Source organism: Pseudopodoces humilis, chromosome 6 (assembly GCF_049639895.1).
Source record: "Pseudopodoces humilis isolate 2021_Gansu_Grassland_sample_001 chromosome 6, ASM4963989v1, whole genome shotgun sequence".
Taxonomy (NCBI): Eukaryota; Metazoa; Chordata; class Aves; order Passeriformes; family Paridae; genus Pseudopodoces; species Pseudopodoces humilis.
The window spans coordinates 34,765,141-34,780,704 of NC_142205.1; the positions used below are offsets into that span (position 1 = coordinate 34,765,141).

At 41.4% G+C, this 15,564-nt stretch overlaps 1 protein-coding gene across 5 annotated transcripts in view; it reads left to right on the forward strand.

The window, feature by feature from the left end:
• Positions 1–292: 292 nt before the first annotated feature.
• Positions 293–15,564, forward strand: part of VEGFC (vascular endothelial growth factor C) — a 69,668-nt gene continuing 54,396 nt past the window's right edge. The window contains exon 1 of one of the 5 annotated variants that reach the window (XM_005517641.3): positions 293–930. In XM_005517641.3, coding sequence (XP_005517698.2) covers positions 787–930 — 144 coding nt within the window. In that variant the 5' untranslated portion in view covers positions 293–786. Of the gene's footprint in view, positions 931–1,439; positions 1,487–1,555; positions 1,577–2,807; positions 2,867–3,680; positions 3,838–15,564 lie in introns of those variants that run through there. The other 4 variants (XM_088056535.1, XM_088056534.1, XM_088056536.1 and 1 more) reach the window with 4 other exon arrangements.

Genomic DNA, 15,564 nt, shown 5'->3' on the forward strand with positions numbered 1-15,564 from the left:
CCCTTCCCGGCAGAGCCGCGGCTCTCCCCGGGCGGCCTCTTGCCCGCGGTGCGGGGCGATCGCTGCCCGGGGCGCCAGCGGCCGGCGGCGCCGCCGCGGCAGCCGCAGAGGCTGGAGGAGGAGGCAGAAGTGGCGGAGGAGGAGGAGGAAGGCGCCCGCCGGCCCCTCTCGGCGCGCAGAGGCGCAGGCAGAGGGCGCTTTCGCCACGCGCGGCCGCCGCCGCCGCCGCGCAGCCCCAGGCGCCGCGCACCCCCCGGCCGCGCCGCCGCTGACAGGCGTCCGCACAGAGCGGCGGGCGGAGCGCGGCGGGACCCCCGGCACCGAGCCTCCGCGGCACCGAGCCCCCGGCCCGGCCCGGCCTGCGCGAAGGGATCTCCCCGGGTGCTGCTGGACGCTCGGTCCCGCTTTGCTGCTCCCTGGCTCTCTCCCTCCTTCCCTTCCCTCCTCCTCCCTCTCCTCTCTGCGCTTTCCACCTCCCCTGCTCCTGAGTGAGCGCAGCCTCGGATGTCCGGTTTCCTGGTGGGTTTTTTACCTGGCAAACTCTGGATAACTTTGGTGAGAATTTGCAAAGCGGCTGGGAAAGTTGGGAACTCCCCTGCCGGCGCATAGGAGCTGCTGCTGCCGCATCTTCTCCATCCCACGGATTTTACTGCCTTGGATATTGCGAGGGGAGGGAGGGGGGAAAGGACAGCGAAAGAAGCGGGGAGAGGAAAAAAAGGAGCCTCATAATTTCGGCAGCATTCGTCCGACTGCCCCGCTCCACGCCCGCTCTGCTATCCCTGCACCATGCACTTGCTGGAGGTGCTCTCCCTGAGCTGCTGCCTGGCTGCCGGTGCCGTGCTCCTGGGACCCCGGCAGCCGGCCGCTGCCGCCGCCTACGAGTCCGGCCAGGGCTACTACGAGGAGGAGCCCGAGGCGGGGGAGGCAAAGGTAAGCCCGTGCCCCCGCTGTAGATGCCAGCTCGCTCCTCTGGGCATGTAGCTGCCACTCCCTCTGAACGGACTGCTTGGGAAGTCCACCAAGGAAAAGATGTGGGAGAAGCCTTTTGAAGTGGAGGATTGCTTAAAAGCGGGGGAAGGAATTTTTTTAGAAGCGTCTTGAGTTTTTGGGGTTGCTGGAGGGTGGGCGGGCTGCACGAGGAACAACTGCGTTTACAGAGAGACGCGAAACACCTGATGAGCAGCGGCAGCCCGCGGGCTGCGCTCCCGCCGTGCAGCGGGGACTGCCCGCAGCGATCCCGGCTCGGCCGGGGGCAGCGGCCCTCGGGCTGCGGCTGCTGCCGGCCCTGGCAGCTGGGGCGCGCCCCGCGGGCGCCTCCGAGCGGGGTCCGGAGCTGGAGAGCGCCGAGGGAGGGCGGGCTGAGAAACGCTCAGGGGAGCAGCTGGGCACAAGAGCGAAGCGGCCAGGGAGGCGTGGGAGGACGATGACAACAAAACCCTAGACTTTCCATTTGTTGAAAAGCCTCTTGGAGTTACTGACGCTTTGGGTGAGCTGCTGCTGCGTGACAGAGTTGACGGGAGGTGTAAGGTGACACTCCAGTCTGAAAACCTTAGTTCTGCCCAGACGCATGGCGAAGGTTGGGCTTAAATTCTCGGATTCCAGACACAGATACTTAAAATTCTCGGTTAATTTTTTGTTTGCATATTAAGTTTCGTAACATAAAACTCAAGTACCTTTGGTACTTGTGGTTATGCAGTTCCTGGTATGCTGATGCGTAAAAAAGATGCATAGTGTGTGGTTGTATAAGCATGTGGCATTGTTAGGAAGACCTTTGATGTCAGTCTTACCCTCATCTCATTGTTTTGAAGATTTCTGACATACTTATTGAAAGCAATCATGACCTAGCTCATTCATTATTCATTTCACTGTGGGTCAGGGAGGGAGTTGTGTGGATTAAATTTAAACTAATATTCTGATTTTTTTCCCCCCTATGCTGTTTGCTTTACTGATTAAAAGTTTGGGACATTTTACTGTAACTACATGGGAAGTCAAGTTTTGATAGTACACATTAGCTGCACTTCAGGTATGCACACTGTTGTACACCATACATTGTACACAGAAGTCAGACTTTCGTACTTTTCAAATAGTAATCTGCATGGAAAAGTTGACTGATTATACTGTAGTCTCACTTAAAATGTTTTAACTACAGCTGAATGCTTACATTGCAATATTCTTAGGGCTAATATGCTGTCAGTGATCGTATTGCTTAAAAGTCTATAAAGTGTTTTTCACACTTAAAAGTAGGAACACAAAATCAATTTAGCTAGCCACTCTTACCACTTAGACTATTAATAAAAATCAAAAAAAAAAAAAAAAAAAAGAAAGTCAAAACTTAGTGAAGGGTAAAAATACCTCAACTCCTTCCAACCCATGACTGTAAGTCAGTTATTTACTGGGTGAAACTGGTGTTTGAGTTGTAAAGCCTCAGAATAGCTTATGCTGGAAAAGTAGAAAGAATCCAAACTGGAGCACAGCACATATTTTGTGTACTTAGACTGCTGAGGTAGAACAGTTGATAGGGAAGGTACCCTCCTCAGCTATGCTTTGCATTCCCATACATATGGTGTGGAAAGTTACTCTGTTTCTCGAAGAAACCTCGAAGTCTTTGGGAGTTGCCACTGTAGCACATTGTGTATAAGTGCAAGTGCTCCCTGGAAAAAGAGGAACTGTCAGCAAAGCAAAGGAAGGAAAGGTCAAGAGACCAGGCAGTGGGATAGCATGTGTTAAGCAATTACGTTAATAGGAAAACGTTTTTGTGCCTGACTACTGCTGAGTAGTAAGTGGAGAAAGACTCTGGATCCAAGCAGACTTAGTCATGTTGGAAGTCTTTAGCTGTGAGTTTGTTGCTTTTGTTGGAACTGTTTGAGTGAGTACTGCACATATTTGTTTCTGTGAATGTTGAGATGAATATCTTAAGTAATTATGAAAGGATTAGATAAGTAAACTGCAAATAATTGTTTCAAGGAAAATATGATTGTATTGTCAGTATAAAGTCATCTGCTTGAATTTTGTTAACTTCAAAGAAGTTCATAGATGTTATGTTTTTACTTCCCATCAAGATGCCATGCTGCTGCATGTTAAACTGATGCCTAAGCGCAAGTCACGCAGGCCTTTGGGTCAGCTCTTAATACAATGTATTTATTTCTCTCCACTCCTATTTTAAGAGCTTTAGAAAACACTTTAAAAAGTGTGAATGAAGTTGAGGCTCCTCCAACATTGGAGGAAAAGCTGTCCAGAAAATAGAGGTATTGTGTTTTTAAGCAGGTAATTGTCATGTATTAAACTTGTCTAGAGATTTGCAGCAACTTGGAAGTGTTACCGATATAAATAGTAGTAGTTCTTCATACACAGCTCTTGCAAGGGCATGTTCTGCAGCAAGTGGGCACTGATAAGTTTGTGCAACACTGCATTATCCCTCTCCACCCCTACCCCCCCACCCCTACTTTTTTTTTTTTTTTTTAGCCTAAGGCTAAAGTTCGTTATTTAACAAGCTTTCAGGGCCCAGGTTAATACTTTTCAGCTGAACTGTCAGCTCAGTGGGATGGGAATGAACCCTGCCCGTAAATCACCTCTTGCGGATTTCCTGCAGCGCAGGGGGCTGTCCCGACGAGCTGACCCCCTGGCAGCCACACCCCGGCCCTGCCGGCGGGGCAGGAGCGCAGCCCCGGCCCCCTCTCTCCGCCTGGGTGCCTTGTTGCGGAAGGCAGGCTGGTGCTTCACATGCCTCTCTGCTCAAGGAGGGCCCGGGGAATCAGCCCTCCTGGCCCACATTTCACGCCCTTTGTCAGGGACCCGCCGCCCCGCAGGGATGCTCGGAGCAGCTGCAGCAAGGGGAGGGTGAGGGTTTTACCACACCGGTGGCTTGAAACTTTAGCTGATTGTACTGTCTTTGAGTGTTTTAATAATTCTTATGTTTAGTCTCTGGCTTTTGTTCTTTAGGTAATTTTGAATAGGGGATGTTGGGTGAGTACACACTGTCTATCTGGGAGAGTATTATTTAAAATAAATAAACAACTTCTTATTGTTTGTTTGCAGAAAGTTTAAAAATGAACTGAAGGAACTACATGGGCATTCTATGCGGGAATTAAACTTCTTAGGTTATTGAAATGAAGATGTGGCAGTAGCATGTACCTAGACTTCATTAATGGCAATGAGATAACAATAGCAGGAATATTATGGTAACAATACCTGGAATGGAACTACACAGCTGGCAGCGTTTGCCATAGCTGCACCATCATTTTGTTGCAAAGTCTTTAGAATTATGTGGCTATGCAAAAGCAGTATTGGTCAATTGTCCCGTGTAGTTCAAAAAGGTTTAAAACTATGTGCAAAGATTCTTAGTTTTGTATTAGAATGGGAACAGCAAATGCAAATGTATTTGCCTGTTCTAAAGCGCACCCCTAAAAATTTTGCTGGGGCTTTTTTACACAGACAGCAATAAAGTACAGAACAGTTTGTGCTGAGATTGTGTGATTTGGGGTTTTTTGCAATGTAAATACATGTGCTTACTTGAGCTGCATTTTTCTTGGATGCTACCTGAGATACACCTTTTTAATTTTATTATTATAAAATTATTTGGAATCTGACCTAATGATACAGTGCTGCTCAGTGATGGCTAAGAGAGTTCTATACTGTTAGTTAGTGGGAGTGTGAGGAAAAGCAGAATGTGAGTTTCCCAGGTTTCCTGCTGTCACTGTACCTCCATGGCATAATCTCAAACCCATCAGTTTTATGGTCACCAGTGAGTTTATCAAGTGCTTTACTCTGTGTCCCATGCACAGGTGAGAGATGGGGCTGCCTTGTCTGTTCTGAAAACCAGCGCACACCTCACTCCCTGTACTTGAGCAGTGCTAAATTGAGCATGTAGGGAGAAAGTTATTTTTTCCTGCTGCTGCTGTTTAGTCTGATGCAGATTTTCTTGTGTGTATATGTGTAACCACTCTCTTTTCAGGCACGTGAACGCAAAAAGATGCTGGTTTTTTTTAAACATTATTTGTAGCAGATGCAACAGGATGAACATTGGCAGTGGTAATTATTTTAAAGACTAAGCAATGTTTCTGCAAACATAGATATTAAACTTTGGTCTAGCCTTTTGTGTGAGTAAAGCACAGTAAGTACTAAGCTCAAAGAGCTCACTGCACTTTCTAGTTCTTGGAGTACATTCCTGGGTGTCTAGTGTAGGCATTCTGGTGTGCCTGGGAGGGACTTCAGCTGTTTGTCAGCAGCAATCCCATGCATTTATGAAGGTTATAAAAAACTGTGGAGGTCATTTTAACTGCAGTGTTAGAGGCATACAGAAGGCATAAATCTCATCAAAAGTATTATTTTTATGCTCGCTTAGGTTGTGTGTATTCAAAGTCTTGCCTGTTTTTCAAGGGTTTGTATTGACTTATTTTAGTAAAAACAAACCAGGACTTTGACTTCAGACTGTTGTAGCTGAGGATGATGGTAATAATATTCTCTCATTCATACCCTGTATCCAGGATAGAAAGTCTGTCAAGAACCTTATGTTCAGCTTCTCTTTTTTGGATGTGGTCAGTGATTCACTAAAAACATTTCTTGGAAAAAGGGAATCCAACTAAAGTCACGCTGGTTTCCTATCAAATGTAATATCCTGTTTAATGTAAAAAAAAAATGTTACAACTGTTTGTAGAATGAGTTATAAGAAATTCTGAGCAAGATTGTCCCTAGAAAGCTGCAAGCTCTTTCAAAGACTAAGTTGCATCTTAGGAGTTTTGTTTGGTAAAGTACTGAACTTTGCTTAGTGAGTAGGATAGGTATGATTGTTTTTGTAATCTATTATAAATGTTTATTACTTTTTAAATTTCACCTTAGTTCTGTTTAGAGTGATAATATAATACCAAATTCCCCTCCATGTAAATGTGTATCTACTTCAAAGACATTAATGGCTGCATAAATTGCACCAGCATTTTAATTTACAACATTGATAACTTACAGGAGTGTGGACAATTGTTTGTTGAATTTTTCAACTTGTTTGTCTTGTTTTGTGTTTATCTGTCTCCAGAAGTTCTTTTGGTGACAATAATTGTGTTGCTCTCACTCTTTGAAGTATTTCAGATTTCAGTTAGGAAATAGCTACACTGTAAGTCATTTATTCTTCTATTCTTCCATTGTAATCATCATAAATTAATCCTTTTAGCTCAGTAGCAGTTTGTTGGGTTTTTTCTTTTGACATTTCCTGACTTGTCTAAGATACCTATAACTCCTTGTAAGTATTTAGTTGCCAATGGAAGGAATAGATATTCTAGTAAGAAGTTCCTTTTTAGCAAAGTAACCAAGAGAAATGGTGTTTGGGGGAGGAGGAGAAAACATGGTGGAAAACTTCTGATTAGGAGAAGGAAAAAAATAATAGCACTTGTTGTATTTTGAGTCTTTATATTGTAGTCTTTACTGAGTGTAGATGAGTATGTTATCATTCTTCATTAAGTTACTAAGGCCATATATCATCTGCAGCTAACTTTTGGGATCTTGATTATAGTTAACTTCAATGAAAAATGATTGCTTGGGGAAGTTAATGACATTAGTTACCTGACACTGCTGTCACCCTAAACCCTGTATTACTTCATACTGTTAACATAATGACTTTACCTACTCAGTTCTGATACATTGACCTTGAGAACACAGCTTAAAGACTGTTAAAGGCATTTTATAACTTGTTCCTTATGCTGGACAAGGGAAAATTCTGGCGAATAATATGAGAGTTTTTGGAAGGAGATGCCAGAAGATAACATTTGTTGGGAAGCAAATGACACATGTATTTCTGTCTGATGTAAAGTGTGACATCACCTGTGTTACTTCTCCTACCTTCTTGTAGCAGCACTGAGAAATAAGTAATTTAGGGAATCATGAAGAACAAAGTCCTTTACACCATTTTATGGTTAAATTCTTTGATTTTCCTTACTCAATAGTTGTGTTCTGTTGCAAAAGAAAGAAGAGAGGAATTAAGCAGGAGGGTTAGCTTCTGAGAACAGATGCAACAATTGGCTATTTACTAATATTTTTCCCCAAAGATAACCCATAGTAACCCCCCCAACACAAGCATGTGTGGAAACTTCTAACATTTCTAAGATTTTTAGAAACAGGAGATACCCTGCTCTCATGCTGTGTTTAGCATTGTTGTGGCCTCACCTGAGTTCTGTGTGCAGTTCTGAGCCACAGAATGAATGCATCCCCTTGGATGCAGCCAGAGGGCAATAGAGCTGGTGATGGAGCTGGAAGGGATGGAGAGCAGCTGAGGACTCTGTCTAGCTTGGAGAGGAGTCTGAGGGGTGACTTCACTGCTCTCTCAGCTTTCTGGGGAGAGGAAGTTGAGAGAGAGGTGCTGATCTCTTCTCCCTCAGGTGCAATGGTTGGATGCATGGGAGTGGTTAAAATTGCATCAGTGGAAGTCTAGACTGGACATTAGGAAGCATTTTTTACTGAGAGGATGTTTAAACACTGGAACAGTCTTCTCAGAGAAGTGGTTGATGCCCTGAGCCTGTCAGTGTTTTGGGGGCATTTGGACAATGCCTGTAACAACATGCTCTATCTCTTGGCCAGCCCTGAAGTGGTCAGGCAGCTGGCCTAGATGATTGGTGTACGTGTCTTCCAACTGAAATATTATATTCTATTTGAGATTGTTTAAAAGAAGCAAAACTACTGTTGTTGTCCTTCAACTTACTTCAACTGCCAAATTCAGCTGGACAAATGTATTTGTGGTGAACTGCTCCAGCTGTCTAGAATGTACTTGTGGCATCAGTTACAGTATTTAGAGCCAAGAGAAAAACTGGCCAAGTGAGGCTTTACACCTTATCTGCTCGACTTACTCATGTTTGTGTAGACAATGAAATGTTTGGAGGGCTAGTTAGTTTGTTTCATGGGTGTATTTTTTTCAGAGGGAGAGAGAGAAAGTTAAAGCTGGTGGGCAAACTCTCCAATCTGCTTAAGGAGAAGTCTCTTTGGTTTTCTTTGTTCCCTAAGAAAAAAAAAAAAAAGGAGAGCATTTCTTGCCTCAGGTGTTGGAAGTAATTCTGAAAGGGTTTTGGTGGGTTTTTTTGGTAATTTTTTTTTGTTTTGTTGTTTGATTTTGTGGGTTTTTAATTTATTTATTTTTTTTAATTAATTTTTTAAATAATCTATTTTCTTTTAAAATGTTGCCTTTGGAGCCTTGTGAATTTACCAGTCTTGACCTGTTGTTCTTCTTGACTAACAACTGCGAGGTGTTGCACACTGTGTGACAGCTTTGTGACTGCTGTGAGTTGGAGGCTATGGTGATACTATAATAAGTTTCACTGGAAGTCAAGGACAATGCTTGTGTTTTGTACCCCTAAAAGGATAATTCTTTATTTGGTGTGCTGCTAAGGTGAGAATCTCTGCTTAATCGCACACTCACTATTACTTAGAACATACCACCCCTATTTCTTCTTAGAAATAAGGAACTTAAATCATTCCAGTTCTACATATTTTTAACTACCCACAGATGCACTTGACAGAAACATAATTTGCCTGTAAAAGTAATAATATCAAGAGTCTTGGTGGAGATATTAGTATTATTTTTATAGAATTGCTACTTATGGTTAGATCAGCAGTGCAGTTAACTGTGAAAGGAAAATACAAAATAAACTTGTGAGATGATGCCTTATTGACATTGGTCCCTTCCCTAGGGACAGATGTTTCCAAATTAAAACAGAGCCTAGGGACTTCCTCTTCACCCCACCCTCTCTCCAGCACATCTTGCATAACGGGCAGAGCGCTGCTGCAGCACAAATACAACAATTTACTTTGTTTCATTTGACTTATAAATGTTTAAATACTCATGTTAAGCATTCAGTATCTCTGCCACAAGGATGTTTTTAGTTTTACCTCCTTTAATTCATTAGTACTGAAATATTTGTGATTTGAGGAAATGAGATGATCTTGTTAATAAGCTGTCTTGCGCAGTAGATTTAGTAAATACGGAGAATATTTTTTTTCCAGAAAGGACAATTACTTAGACTTTCCAGTTGGATGTTGTTCTGGGTGGTTAGAGAAGGGCAAAATGTTGGTTCATTTAAAAATACCAAAATCTTGTTGTGCAACCTGAAGGGCACAGCTTTCAGGAGAACATTAATAGCTGCTAAAAGTCCCACTGACGTGAGGCCCGATACAGTGGGTATTGGCATGTATCCTTTGTAAAGTTTAGCTTTGTCTAAACTGCCAGCCAACAGAAGCAGGAGGCTCAAAATCCAATTCTCCAAGGGTTTCCTTGCTTGCTGGAGTGTCAGTGATGCTGAGTTTGTGCCTTCTGCCTTGTGTTCCCAGGCACACTCAGAGATGAGAACTTTTTTGAACACTTGGTTTGGAGTGGTCTGGGTTGTTTTTGTGGCTCAGCAGAGCCCAGCAGGTGAGCAGCTCCTGGCTACCTCAGTGCAATTTGTTTCAGCTGCCAGGAATGCCATGTTAATAGTACTGGGCACGTGAGAATGTCCCCTCTTGAGAGGGGTTCAATGTTTGTGTGCCGAGGGAGGTAGTTTAAATTAACAGCTGGACTCAGACTGAGATCAGACCACCTTAGAGTGGCAAATTGGTTGATAAAGGGCTGCCTACAGTTATGGCTCTCTCCAAGATTGTGGTGCTCAAGTAAGATGAAAGGCAGCCTGTACAACTAAAAGTTGTAAAGTCTTTTGTGATAAAATGCTTTTTTATCCAAGAAGAGCTGCTGATTTCTCTCTGATTATCAGTTATGAAAATTATGAAGATTTTTAAGATTAATGATATTTTTTTTTCTCCTTGTGGCTGGACCAGCAGGTGATCAAATCACTAAAAACAAATAAAGGAGCAAAAATCTGTAGAGGAGCTCTGAAGTACTTTCCTTTTTGAAATGTATGTGGATGGGCTGTAAAGCAGTAAAAGCACAATGAACCATGAATTTGGAACAGGAAGTAGGGGAAGGAGCAGAGAAGAATTTTCAGAGGGCAGGGCCATGCTTCAAAGGAAGGAAGAATTAGGCTGTTCTGTTGCATCAGGTAGAACTAAAGATTTAGGCAAACTCTAAATTGAACAGTCACTACTAATCTGGATTAACAGCATAAAAAGACTCTTTGTAGTAATGAAACTCTTTGAATATCTTAGCTAGCAGTTTCAGAAAATTAATGAAATTTTCAAATCCTCATCTTGTATGACAGATGAATGATCTCTGTTTTCACTTTGAGCCTGTAAGTTGCTGCTTTACTCCATGATTAGTTGGCTTATTCCATATATATATATATATATATATAGAGAGTATTGAAGTCATGCAAGAGTAGAAGAATATGTCTAGCTGGTCAGACAAAATGCCTGATTAGCCCTATATGCCATTCTCAACAACCTCGTTGGAGAGCCCATGCTGCACAGCCGCTGAACTTACACCCTGTGCCCCACTGATGTAGCAGAGGATGATTGCAGAGTGATGTTGGAAACCTCACACAGAGTGCATCATGAGAAATGATCTGTCCCATCTTCCCCCTGACACACCCTTCTCCCCAGCTCCTTTCAGGTGAAGGCTGCCCTTTAGCCACAGCCATGTCTATTCCTGTAAGAAGACAGCACTCAATGAGTCCTGCCCCAAAACGTTTCTTTTTTTTATCCTCAATCATGTAAGCTGCCCTGACTGATTCAGCTGTAGGGAGCTTGTTGCACAACATCCAGCTGATTTGTCCTCAAACCACCTCATGGAAATGTTCTGGAAGATTTCTATTCCATGTTGTTCCTTCACCCTTGCATCCCACAGACCACATTCAGGATAAATACCTGGTGTGTCAGCATGTACCTGCTGCTCACTCCTTGGCCAGCTGGGGACTTTAGTTAGAAAACTCAGCAGCAGGCATTTGCAGGATCCCAAACTCATCATGTTTGTGAAAGGGCAGCAGCCATGGCAACATGCACCTGTCTACAAGCACTCTTCTGGTCTTCCAGTACCTCTTAGTATTTTTTGGCTGGCCTTCTTTTCTTTTTATTTATGCCCTTACCATCCAAGGCCCTGCCAAATTACAGGAACTGCTTGACAACCTCCTTCTGAGGAGAGAAATGGAAAAGTGTCACTACATGCTGACAGGCTGTTGGCAGCAGCTTGTGGACTTGCTTGCCTTAAATGATGGGGGGGGTGTGTGTGTGTGTTATTTCGTTTTCTTTAATAGCTTTCAGTTGACTTTTCTCCAGGTGCTCGTTGGGCCCACAGAAGCTTTTCACATCAACACTTTTCTGTATCAACAAGTATGCCTTTAAGTGGATGTTCTGTTTACTATACATAATAGTAAATTCAAAAAAACCAAACAAAGGCTCAAGACAATTAAAAGGATTGGTTCTGACACCTGCTTATTGAATATGAAACTTCCAGAGTCCCTCCTCTGGACAAGGCAGGGAGCAATTCTGTCCATACCACTTTTGGTTTTAAAGTCCCCCTCTTCACTGTTCTTTTTCAGACTAAAGATCTTTTACCTGTGTAACCTGCTTTTTGAAATAAAACTGTTCTTTACCTTTGATCACCTGAATTCATACCTTCTTAAATCTCTTAAAGACTGCAGAGCAAGGAGAGGGGAGAACCAGGAGTGCACACAGGATTCCGTGTGTGGTACACAACATATGTATGTAGGGACACAATGATGTTTTGTTCTCTTTCCTAGTAATTCCACTTGTGTATTTGTTTTTAAAAGTGTGTCTTGATATGCCAGTATTTTGTACCATGTCAGACATGAGTATGATTAAAATGCCTCCTTTAAAGAACTACCCATATTTATACTGAAGAACAGGATGGGGGAAGGCATTTCATAGTTATTACTACTTCCTCGAAATTCACATAAAAGCTGTTCTTAGGGGCCTGTTTCAAGATGATGTATGATTATTTAAACTTTTGTGTTCATTATGCTTTTAATGTGTTTTTCTGCCTGCCACATGTGCACAGTAAGAGATTTAATTGAACTAGCTATCTTTTGAGTTATAAACCATAAGCTGTATATTTAATGTCCTTAATGATTTTTCATTAAAAATGAGATGTGGTCTCAGTGTGATATGTGAGATATGTCAGCAGTCTTGCAAAGGCTGTTTATGCCTGCTAACAGTAAGATGTTACTGTCAGGCAAGATTTGTGAGGGCTTGGTTATGTGCACTAATTAGGTGCATATGACCAAGCAAATTTTAAAACCTGCCCATGCTTGCAAATTTTTAGATAAATGTCAAGCCTAGCCTTAAGCATAAGAATATAGGAAATACCCCACTGGGACAAAGCAATGGTTTGCCTAGGCAAAGTGCCCTTTGTCATGTCAGCAGCACGTGCGGTTCTGTTTAAGGAGAATATTTGGACTTAATCAGTTTCTGCAGTTCCCTCCTCTCCTACTCACCTAACATGCACAGTTGTTGGATTGAGGATATTAGAAGACATGCCTCTGCCTCTTCAGTATCTCTTTAAGGATGTCTTGTGATAAGTGTGGTCTGTTTTCATACTGAAGATGCTGCAAGCAGTTAGTAGATTCTGAGCTACATCAGGCCAGGATGGTGCTGGTTTGGGGGCAGTGGAATGTCTTTGATTTTGTTGACTTGCAATGTGTGTAAAGACTTACTCTACAGTTAATATTGATTAATATTCTAAGATTTTTAATTTGAACCTTGTATGTTACATAGGCACAGAAGTTATTTTCAGCACTTGAGGAAAAAAAAGGGATTCAATTTGAGGGTCTGGGATATATGTCCTTAAATTTTTGAAGACCAAACTTAAAAAAAAACACCATAAATGGGTCATTTAATTATTTAATTCTGTATTTCAATCAAATAAAAATTTCATTCGTTCTTATATTTGGGCCAGTCAGAATGACTGAGTGCATTGGCAGATTTCTCTCACCCTCTTGCTTAAGAAATTGATTTTATTTTCATCTTTGGACCTTTATTACATGTGTGGTGTCTCTTTAGTTGCTGTCTGCCTGTGGCTTTTGCTGTCTTGGGGAAATATTTTCCCTCTAGGTCAGAATTAAAATCTATAGCTCTTTTGAGGTGTTTATGGTGCCTGAAATCCTTATTAGGGATTTATTTGTAGGAAATTGCATCTTCCAAATGCCATTTGATGAACAGTAGTGTGGTGCTGAGTACAGGGGCAATCCAGGAGAGCCTTTCTCTTGATGCCCTGTTCCATAGAAAAGTACAGGAACAGTTGAAAGGGTATTTAGAGGAAGGTGGTAGAGTTGGGTCACAAATTTCCCTTAATTCCCTGTTCTCATCTTCTAGGAGGAGGGAGAAGATAAGGGAATTAAGAGAAGCCCTTCAGATAAAGATTTTATACTGTGAGCTTTAGCAGACATTGAGTGTTACCCCTTTAGAAATACTGGTACTCTTCTGAAGAAGATTAAGTCAACTGGGGTTAGAATTTTTTTTTTTTTATCTTTGCATTGGTTGTTCCTTCTGTTTTGTGGTATTGGGACACTTTTTCCTTCTTCTTCACTAGAAAAGTACCATGTTCTGCTGTATTTGAGAAATTTATGCATCTTGCTGAAGGTCCCATTGAGGTGTATTTGTTTAAAGCCTTTTTGTTATAATAGAGATATTATCTAACAAGTGATATGTTGATTAAAATTGAAGTTCTTCTGGACAATAACATTTTTAAATTTTAAATATTTTTTCATATTTGTGCCAACCTACTGATTTCTGGTTTTGTTCCGCATATTTTATTACAATTGTGAAAACAATTACAATTGTATTTAGTTTTGATTTTGTTCTTTACTTCCTCAAAAACATTGGTATGTGTATTAGAGGTCATAAAGCCCCTAATTTAGACTATTTGACATGTATTCTTGTAAAGACTTAAATTTTCATCATCACTATACATATATTTTTTTATCTTTAAACTGCCTAATGAGAAATCTATTAAAAAAGCTTTTTCTGAACCAGAGTAGATTGTGTTCATTAGGTAATTAATTTAATCAGAATGGGAATTTCCTTATCACTTTGAGTTAGTGCAGTATTGAAAAATTTAAAGTAAATGCAAAGTTTTACTAAGATGCAAAATTAATTGCTTATCTTACAAAGCTTGCACTGATACCTCAGTAGCAATCTTAAAAGAAAAACTGAATTAATAAATGAAAGAAAAATGGAATTAGTGACTTTGGTAATCCTTAAAGTAACTGAAATTCATGTTTCAAGTAAAGTAAGTGAATTTCATGCAGATCTGCTCTAATCCATTGCTTACCAATTTTCCCATCTGCTTTCATAAAATCAGAATTAGTTCTGCAACCAGCATCCTGATACTCTGATATGAAAGTGCTTTAGCTGGGCTGCAGCAATGGCTTCAAAGTCTTGTAGAAGATTGGAAGAAAACAAAGAAGTAAACCCCACAACCTCTCTGACTGTAGCCAGCAAAGATCACAACATTTTGACAAGTTTCTACTACCCTCTTTAAGGTCACTATAATATACAGAGCTGTACCTTGGAAGGACAAATTGTTTTATTCAATTATTTTTTCTTACTGAGTTTGCAGTGTTTTTACTCAAGTTGTCTAAAATACATTAGTTTTCTAGTATAATTATACTCTGTAAACAAAACTGATACAAAGGTGTAATTGACTATTCCTGCCCTAGTTGTTGAAGAAGATAATATCTGTGAGTAACAAGGAACTGTTAGGGTTCTGGAAAGTAACTGTACTTTGGCAGAAAAGGTGCTCTAGCCAGAAGCCTGTCCCTGTTCTCCTAGTTCTTTCTCCTCTCTCTACATGCATTGGAAAGCTTGTAGTGGGGAGGGAAGTACTCCTTTTGGTAGCAGCATGGATTTATGCTGGATTTACAGTAACTGTGCAACAGTTCACTTATGAGCACTTCAGTGCTTCTAGTGGCTGATCTTGCTTTACTGTGTAGCAAAATTAAGAGCAGTTGTGTACCTAGATGCAGTGTTTCACAAACTCATCCTCATGAACCATGACTACCAATGTGAACAGATTAATCTAATAAAATTGTCTTCTTCATTTAATCTGTGTAGGTAATAAGGTTCTTATTAGCCAAACTAATTTTGCTGATTTAGCTTCTCCCCCCCCCCCCCCTCCTTACATACATATAAGATTCAGCAATATTGAAGTGGAGGGCTGGTAATACTGGACTGATTGCTAATTTAATTAGTCAGCTATGCTTCCTGCAGAACATGGCTCAGAAACAACTATGAAGCACTGACTCAGGTTTCTTTGTGATTGGATAATACTGTGTGGTTGTGTTCTGTGTAGCGAGAAAGTGATCTGGCTAATGATATAATTGTAAACAGGTTAATTTTTGCAACAAATTCCATGTAGTTCATGAGCAGCTAGACTTGCATTGACAATTTGCAAGACTGTCCATTGGTGTGTTATTTATGTTGAGCAAATTATTTCTGTAGAAATAACTAAATTACCAGAAGGACATATAAATATTATTTGTCTTTTACTTTGTACTTGGACTTCCAGTGACACAAGTTTGGTGTCTGGGAATCTTTCTCTTGCCATGATATGAAGATTTATTATCAATGCCTTGCTGTCACTCCACATAAATAATACGTTAGACTAGAGCCAAGATAAATCTGGTAGTGCTGACAGGCATTGCAGTC